Source organism: Lontra canadensis, unplaced genomic scaffold (assembly GCF_010015895.1).
Source record: "Lontra canadensis isolate GAN:19392208 unplaced genomic scaffold, GSC_riverotter_1.0 scaffold16, whole genome shotgun sequence".
NCBI classification, from domain to species: domain Eukaryota; kingdom Metazoa; phylum Chordata; class Mammalia; order Carnivora; family Mustelidae; genus Lontra; species Lontra canadensis.
In genome coordinates, this window is record NW_022631010.1 from 740,974 (window position 1) to 750,298 (window position 9,325).

At 45.2% G+C, this 9,325-nt stretch overlaps 1 protein-coding gene across 1 annotated transcript in view; it reads left to right on the top strand.

Annotated features, from left to right (window-relative positions):
- EDEM2 (ER degradation enhancing alpha-mannosidase like protein 2) overlaps positions 1-7,389 on the top strand; it is a 31,803-nt gene extending 24,414 nt beyond the window's left edge. The window contains exons 9-11 of the mRNA XM_032858812.1: positions 1,541-1,685; positions 4,913-5,034; positions 6,825-7,389. Of these exons, the coding sequence (XP_032714703.1) occupies positions 1,541-1,685; positions 4,913-5,034; positions 6,825-7,325 (768 nt within the window). The 3' untranslated portion in view covers positions 7,326-7,389. The remainder of the gene's footprint in view (positions 1-1,540; positions 1,686-4,912; positions 5,035-6,824) is intronic.
- The last annotated feature ends 1,936 nt before the right edge of the window (positions 7,390-9,325 follow it).

Genomic DNA, 9,325 nt, shown 5'->3' on the forward strand with positions numbered 1-9,325 from the left:
GGGGAGGGAAAGATCAGTCAGTGGAAGTCAGCAGCGCCCAGGTCATGCAAGGCCTTGAGGGCTATGAGGAGGTATCTGGACTTTATGCCGAACCCCTGAGAAGCCTTGAGGTCTGGTGTCTGTAGGAAGGCAGTTACTCTGACTGTATGGGGAGAGAGCACTGGAGAGGGGCATGAAGACAAGTGGTGGGAAAAGTGAGAGGACTGTGGAAGTGATCCCAGTGTGAGATGCTGGTGACCAGACGGGGTGGCGGTGCTGGAGCTACAGAGAGACAAACCATGATGGTTTAGAATGGAATTGACAGGAGTTGCTGACGGAATGGATATGGGGAAGGGGGGGAGGAAGGAGTCAAGGATGGCCACGATTTGCTAAGTGCCGTTTACTAAGAAGGGAGAGGTGACAGTAAGGAGGCAACTTTGTGGGAAAGTGAGGGAACCAAGAGCTTTCTTGGGGAAATGTTAAGTTTGTCCTATCCACAAGGCACCCACAGGAGATGTCAAAAATGTCAGGTCAAAAAGCTGTCAGTTAAATGGCTGCCTTTGGCTCAGGTCATGATCCCAGAGTCCTGGGATGGAGCCCTGCATCGGACTCCCTGCTCAGCAGAGAGCCTGCTTCTCTCTCTTCCTCTGCCTGCTGCTCTGCCTTCTTGTGCTCTCTCTCCATTAAATAAATAAATAAAAATCTTAAAGAAAAAAAAAAAAAGCTGTTTCCTTGCAAGCTTATGTTACTATTACTAGCTGCTTAGCAACAGCTAGTAAAATTACAAATGCATATACTTTCGGACCCAGCAATCCTAATTCTGGACATTTGTCTTACAGGTAAATTTGGCATATGTTTGAGGTGACATATGTACAAGGTTATTTACTACACTGTTGGTTGTTCTAGCAAATAGCAAAACATTGGAACCAATCCAACTAGCTGTTAATAGGGAACTAGTTAAACTGTGGTCCAGGCGGTGGAGTACTACGCAACTGTATAGATAGGGGGGAGACAACTTTTTATGCACTTAGATGAAAAATTAATGAAAGTTGTTAAATAAATAAAAGCAAGTGCAGAACTGTATGTTTAAATAGTGATCTTTTATGTCAGGGAAAATAATAGAGTCTCACACATATTTATGTTTACAAACAAATACAGATTCGTTTGGGGTATGGGATAGGAGTGAGACTTAGTAAAATTAACCTTTTTCCTATTTTTAGAATTTTGAACCAGACCGCTGACTTACCTGTTTAAAAACTGTAGTAGCTTAGTAGCTCAGGGACTGAGCAGGGACTTTGAATACAACCTCTGTCCCTCACAGTAACTTCGATGTTTTTGTGTTTTGCATGGGAGAGATGAGGCTCAGAGAAGTTAAGTGTCTGGCCCAGGGCCAAACAGTGAATAAATGGGTGACTCGGTTTGATTGCAGGCTTTTGTGGCTCCAAAGCCTTTGTTGTCTCTTCCCCGAAGTTGTACGTGGGGTGTGGTATGTGAGTTCTTTTTTGTATGTGGGTTTTTATGCCTGGTGGCTGCCGGCTTGACAACCACTTTTGTCCTACAGAGCCTCGTTGGGGACATTGACAATGCCATGAGGACCTTCCTCAACTACTACACTATATGGAAGCAGTTTGGGGGGCTCCCAGAATTCTACAACATTCCTCAGGGATACACAGTGGAGAAGCGAGAGGGCTACCCTCTTCGGCCAGGTAAGCAGGATCTCTGGCTCATCCCAACCCAAAAGCTCTGGTTCTCTGAATCCCAGACCCTCATGTTTCTGTGAGGCTCCATGCCTCACAAGTGCTCACAAGCTAATTTTTTCCCACCTGATGCTTCTGGCAGCTCTGGGTGGTTTTCCTGGTAGGAATGATCTACCCTTATATTTTCAGATAAAGAAACTGAAGCTTAGTGGGTTGAGCTGGCTTGCCCAAGACTAAGTGTATGAGGTGGGACTGGAACCCAGGCCTCTCAGCTAAATCTTAGGCTCCTTCAAACTTGAGCCAGCGAGGGCAAAGGGAAGAGCCAGGTTGTCTCCTTTTGAGTTCTTGCCATCAGGATTTCAGAAGTGTAGACAAACTTCCTAAATCACTGGGTCAGGTGAGTTATGCTTCTATAATACAGAATGTTAGAATTCTGGAATGGACCTTAGGAATGAATCATCGGGTCTTGTCCACCTCCCCATTTGCATCTCAGAAATCAAGGCTCAGAGAAGGAAGGTATTACACACTCGATAACTGTCTTAGAGTTCCTTTCCAGCCCCGAGCCTCTGATTCACTACAGGAAAGCTACACACTGCAATGTGGAGAAGGGGAAGGGGGCCAGAGGAAGGAAGCTTAGTCAGCACATATAGTCATCCCCCACCCCGAAATGGGTTACATTCCCATTGTTAGATTCTTCCCACCTTCCCACCTGAATGCCTTTGAGCTGCGGGACAGGCCTTCTCATGTCTTCTGCGCATTCTGCCCTATTCTATCCCATTTCCTTCCTCCGGCTCAAGAGGTTGTTGTGGGAGTTGTGGAGGGGGAACAGAAGAGGAAGTAAAACAGCAACTGCAAAGAGCAAATTAGTCCTCGAGTCTGCCGTTCTTGGTATTTCTTTTTTGTTGTTGTTCTTGGTATTTCAATGCATTTGTTCTTACAGCTTTTTCTTTTCTTTTTTTCTTTTCTTGACGTTCTTTTTCTTTTCCCTTTTTTAAAATTTTTTTTCTTTTTCTTTCTTTTTTTTTTTTTTTAAAGATTTTATTTGACAGATAGAGATCACAAGTAGGCAGAGAGGCAGGCAGAGAGAGAAGAGGAAGCAGGCTCCCCACCGAGCAGAGAGCCCAATGTGGGGCTCGATCCCAGGACCCCGGGACCATGACCTGAGCCAAAGGCAGAGGCTTTAACCCACTGAGCCACCCAGGCGCCCCTCTTTTTTTTTTTTTTTTTTTTTTAAAGAGAAGACTCTCAGAAGGTATCCTACCCAGTGATACCGGTAGATGAGATGAAGACCGTTTGGGGCTAAACATAGGACGGAAGCTTGCGCATTCTCAGAGTTAAAGGGAACCCAAGAGGCCTTCTAATTGAGGTCCCCTGTCATTGCCCTGGCAAGTGGTTATCTGGTCTTTGTTCAGTTAGCACCAGTGACAGGGAGCTCACTACTTCCAGAGGCACCCTGTTCCATTTGCAGGATGGGCTGGCCGGAAGGCCTCAGTGGAAAGTAAGGCAGCACAGCCGGGAATCCAGTAATCGCCTTAGTCTAGTCACCCTTCCTACCCTAAAACAATAGCGAATGGGAGATAAGGGAGTGCTTTTTCATTAGTTTGACGAGTGTCCTATGCTCTGGTACATGCATCTGATCAGCAGTATTGTAGCATAGAACCTGGCCTCAGAGTCTGAGGGCCTTTACCTCCCCCTAAGTCCAAGTCTAGGCCTTGGGCTGTCACCCTGTTCTAGAGAGTTGGTCAAAATAGAAGAAATTAAAACCACGATAGCCCATGTAGGCCCATGTATGAGAAAGAGAAAACAAAATGTCTGGGCCCTGGGGGCACTGAGCCAGCCCCTGCTAGCAGTAGGACAAGAGGTTTCCCTAGCTTTTCTTTCTTTGAACGCACACAGCATGTTCTCTTACCACTAGATGTGCCCCCACCTGTGCTTAGAATATGAGCATTCAGATTAGCAATTGTCTAGAGACCCGTGGGGAAAAGGAGGGAGAGGTAGGGGAGAACTGGGGGACAGGCAGAGGTCTTTTTTCTGAAAGTAAGAAATAGAGTTTGTAGTAATAGAAGGGAAAAAAGTGCTGACCAAGGCCCAGGAGGGAACAGGGAAGGAGATCAGGAGGAGAGGTTGGTCTAGGAAGGGGAGAGTTCTCTCCTCTCTGAGAAGAGATGGGTGAAGAAGTAGAAAAGTCTGTTGGGCTGTACCTTCCGCCCGCTGGCGTCACTCTGGAAGTCAAATCTTCTTTTCTATACTAGCTCTATATCTGAAAGTAGTATACGCATCCTGGGTTTTCTTTTCTCCAGAATAAACTTCCTCATCAGGATCAACTTCTGTTGCCCAATATTCATCTGAAAATGGGGCCCATGTCTGAATGTCCAGTTCCGGTTGTGCGTATAGAGTCGGACAAGACTATCACCGTGTCTGGTCCTGGTGAACTGGTGGCCCCTTCTTTGTTAGATTGAAGATTGGCTCTTGAATATCTTAACCTTCATCTTTTTTTCCATCCCGTCTCAAAAGGGCCTCATAATGACGAAGGGCCTCATACTTTTAAGTTTTAGGATTAGGTTAGGCTGTGAGTGACAGAAAGTAAGTAGTAGCTTGGGGCGCCTGGGTGGCTCAGTGGGTTAAGCCTCTGCCTTCGGCTCAGGTCATGATCTCAGGGTCCTGGGATCGAGTCCCGCATCGGGCCCTCTGTTCCGCAGGGAGCCTGCTTCCTCCTCTCTCTCTGCCTGCCTCTCTGCCTACTTGTGATCTCTGGCTGTCAAATAAATAAATAAAATGTTTTTTTAAAAAAGTAAGTAGTAGCTTAATTAAGATAGACATTTATTCTTCTCTCACTTCTGGCCTTATATGTCCCTCTATGGTGTCAGGGACCTTAGTCTCACACCTGGCCGCTGGGTGTACGTGGCTATAGTTAGGGATGCTGTTACTAAGGAAGAAGGAGAGGACAGATACTGGGAGACAGGGAGTAACCTTTGCCACCTCCCCATCCCAGAACCTAAAGGCCTCTCTCTCCCTTGGGATTGGAAGTCCATGGTCAGTTTTAAGGCTGATCTCCACTTCAGGCTTTGGGTATATCGGGTCTGGAAATTCAGCACTGTGTGAGCTATCCCCTGTTCTTCCTGGTTGGGGCCCTGTGGACAAGGTATGGAGGGAAGGAGTCTCTCACTGCCTGAAATGGGCCCTGAGCCTTCCCTGCTCAGCCCCTGGATGAGAAGGGTCTGCCTTGGACTTTACAGAACTCATTGAGAGCGCAATGTACCTCTACCGTGCCACGGGGGACCCCACCCTCTTAGAACTCGGAAGAGATGCTGTGGAATCCATTGAAAAAATCAGCAAGGTGGAGTGTGGATTTGCAACAGTAAGTGTTTCCATGGGCCCAAGAGTTGAGAAATGTCTCCTTCTGCTGCTAACGAGCCTCTGGCATGTGAGCACTGAAGGGATCTTAGACATGTGCATATGCCTTTATTTTACTGGGGCACATTTTGTAAAAAGTTTTATGGAAAAGCCTGTAAGGTGGATTCTAGAAGGGAAATAGAGTTCCATGGCCTTATATTCAAACCTGGCGGTCCTTAATGAAATAGTCCAGTATTTTCACAGATGTTTTCTGAGTGTCTTTTATGTGCCAGGCACTATGCTAGACCGAGGGTTCTAGCAATGAACAAAGACCAAGCCCCCGAGCAGATATTTTAGTAGGAAGAAAAACAAACGTGTAGTTGGGAGACAGAAAGAAGGCCAGTATGGCTGGAGTGGAGTGAGCAAGGAGGGAAGAGGAAGAGAGAAATCCCAGAGGGAGGAAGGGGTTAGATCGTATAGGGCTTTGGAAGAGGTGCTGGGGAGAGATTGTGTTTTGTTCCGCTTAACAGGAGAAGCCGTCGTAGGACTGACAGCAGAGCAGGGACATGGTCTGACTTGTATTTTAGAAGGATCACTCTGGCTGCTCTGTGGAAAAGGAATTGAAAGGGTCAAGGGTAAGAGCCATGTCACATCCTTAGAGGACCTAAGCAGGCAAGATATTAATAAACCATCATTATGGACATGTAAAAACCAGATGTGTAGGAAAATTGTCTGGAAGAAAATTCACCAAAAAGTGTACAGAGGATTTTCAGGGTATGGGATTAAAAACAGACCAAAACCAAAAATCCTTCCTTTTTCAAAATTTTGTGCTGTGGTTATATTCTACAAGTAGAATATAAATATGTGTGTGTGTATATACATATATATATATGTATATGTATATATATACATATATATATTTATTTAATTTAAATATATTTTAAATTTTATATTTATTTTAAAAGACCTATGTATGTAGGGAGAAAATAAAGCAGTGGTATGTTTTAGTGTCTAACATATTGTATTTTGTGAAAAGCCAAAGTGGATAAGCCCAATGGGAACTTCTTAAAAATATTTGACTTATTTCCATGAAAATGAAAGCCCTCTGGAGGTCTTCCAAGGCAAATGATGGGAATAGGCGTCAGACTCCTTGGCCTTTGACAAATAATAATTCTCGGTACATCAAGTCCATATTTTAGTCACATTTTTTTGGTGAAAAATAGAAGGCCACCGAGAATTAGTTTTAAGAAAATGTATCTCTAATTCTGAGACGCGAATATAAATGTAGGAAGTAAACTTACTCATCCATGACTGTGAACTTAGTATGAATTTTTCTTCTTACAGACTTCTAATTGGTTATGACAGTAGCAAAAACTTGGTAACCGCCTTAAGGCTCATCAAGGGAGATTAGCTAAGTAAATGACGCTGTATTTTTAGTGTCATTCAAGGGGATGACTCGATCTGTGTATGGTCCCCACAAGGGTAGGATCAAGGCCAGTGTGCGCGTGCTTGCTCACGGAACAGCCCGTTGGCTGGACCCGTGAGATCAAGGGAGAGAGCCCGGGCCAGACCTGGAGGACCGCTCAGGCCATGATCAGGACTTTGGTTTGAGTCTTCATGAAGTGGGATGTCAACAGAGCGCTTTCACGGAAGGAGTGACCCCTAAGCCTTACCCTATAACTATAAATTAGGGTTCCAACCCCTGGGTTGGCGCTCAGCTGCTCACTAGCGAAGCGGAAATGGCTAATGGCTCCGCGGCCCCATCGGTTGTCCCCTGCCGCTGGTTCTGACTCGCTTCCCTCTTTCTCGTGGCAGATCAAAGATCTGCGAGACCACAAGCTGGACAACCGCATGGAGTCTTTCTTCCTGGCCGAGACCGTGAAATACCTCTACCTTCTGTTCGACCCGGCCAACTTCATCCACAACAACGGCTCCACCTTCGACGCGGTGATAACCCCCTACGGGGAGTGCATCCTGGGGGCCGGGGGTTACATCTTCAACACCGAAGCTCACCCCATCGACCCCGCTGCCCTGCACTGCTGCCGGAGGCTGAAGGAGGAGCAGTGGGAAGTACAAGACTTGATGAGGGAATTCTACTCCCTCAAACGGAACAGGTCGAGATTTCAGAAAAAAACGATGAGCTCGGGGCCGTGGCAACCGCCAACACGGCCAGGCACGGTCTCCTCACCCGAAAGCCATGACCAGGTGAGGGAAAAGAAGCCTGCCAAGCCGAAAATCCCACTGCTCAGCTGCCCGAGTCAGCCCTTTACCTCCAAGTTGGCATTACTGGGACAGGTTTTCCTGGACTCCTCATAACCACTGGATGATTTTTTTCCTTTGTGTTTGAACTGTGACAATAAACCTGCTTTTGACAATCTTGTTTTTCTGGGGTTTTTTGTTTGTTTGTTTGTTTCTTAAGGTTTTATTTATTTGACACAGAGAGAGAGATCACAAGTAGGCAGAGAGGCAGGCAGAGAGAGAGGGAAACAGGCTCTGGGCTCGATCCCAGGACCCTGAGATCGTGACCTGAGCCAAAGGCAGAGGCTTAACCCACTGAGCCACCCAGGTGCCCCCTGTTTTTCTGTTTTACCTATCGGGTTGTCTTGGGAGATTTGGTTCAAAGAAAAGATGTCATGGCTAAAAAAAAAAAAAAATTTGTGAATCTCATTTCCTTTTCTCATACTGTTAGAGAAACAGTTGAACCCAAAGTCAGCCCACTGCACAGACCCCAGGGGGTTGATGATTGAATCTCCCTTCCTTTCAAGGCTCCCCTCTTCTGGTATCTCTGGGGAGGGTGTGGTTATAAATGGGTTTGTCACATCTGGCCCAAGCCTATGCTCCCACCCTTTAGCACAAACACGATTGCACCCCAGCCCCAGCCATAGTGGCCAGTGTGGACGAGGCAAGGTTTTTATCTTCGGGAAAACTAAATTCTAGCGGAGAGAAATAAATTAGTAGATAATATAAAATCACATTGTGGGAAGTGCCAGGAAGCTAACGGGATGCATGTTAGAAAATAATGAGGGGAGGTAATCTTAGCTTACCTTAGACAGGGAGGGCAGGGAAGGCCTCTGAGGAAGTGAGGTTTTAAACTTTTAATTATTGAAAACTGACAATGAACAGAAGCGTGGAGAACAGGATAATAACCCCCTATCCATACTAGATCATTTCACCCATTAAGTATTTCAGAATGTACCTCCAAAACACACCTACAAACATTAACAATTGAGGCACCTGGGTGGCTCAGTGGTAAAGCCTCTGCCTTCCGCTCAGGTCATGATCCCTGGGTCCTGGGATCGAGCCCCACATCACAGCGCAGGGGGCTCTCTGCTCAGCAGGGAGCCTGCTTCCTCCTCTCTCTCTCTGCCTGCCTCTCTGCCTACTTGTTATCTCTGTCTGTCAAATAAATAAAATCTTTAAAAAAAATTAACAATTATTCCTTAATAATCTCCAAGGCTCTAATTATGTTCAATTTTTTTGTTGTTATTTTATAAATACAGTTTGTTCGAATCAGGATCCAAGCAGGGTACATGTATTTACAATCAGATGATCTGTTTCTGAATTGTCTTCTGGTCTATAGGTCTTCTCTTTATTTTTTTAAAAACCCGATTTTGTTGAGATATAATTTACATACAATTAATTGCACCCAGTTCATCCTTTTTTGTAAGCTTTTGCAAACTTGGACATCCATGTAACCACCACCACAATGAAGATACAGAACCGTGCTCTCTTACAGACTGTTCCAAGTTGATGGAATGTTCTAATAGAACAATTAGAATGAGTGCATTGTCCCATAGAGTAACCACTACATGGGGCTGTTGACGTCTGGAAATGGGGCTCTGTGACCGAGGAAATGAATTTATCAATTTTTAGTAGACTTTATATTTTAGAAGAGTTTTAGGTTCATTTCAGTCCTAACCAGAATGTATAGAGAATTTCCCATATACCCATTTCTTCCACGCCTGCATAGCCTCCTCCAATACCAACATCCCCTACCAGAGCTGAACATTGTTATAATCAATGATCCTACACTGACAAATCGTTATCCAGAGTCCATAGTTTACCTTAAAGTTCACTTTTGGTGTTGTACGTTCTCTGGGTTTTGACAAATGTGTAATGACATGTATTCACCATTACAGTATACAGAGTAATTTCCCTGCTCTAAATTCCTCTGTGCTTCCCCCATTCATCCCTTTTTACCCCAAATCCTGGCAACCACCGATCTTTTTACTGTCTCCATAGTTTTGCCTTTTCCAGAATATCATGTAGTATACGGCCTTTTCAGATTGGCTTCTTTCACTTAGTAATATACATTT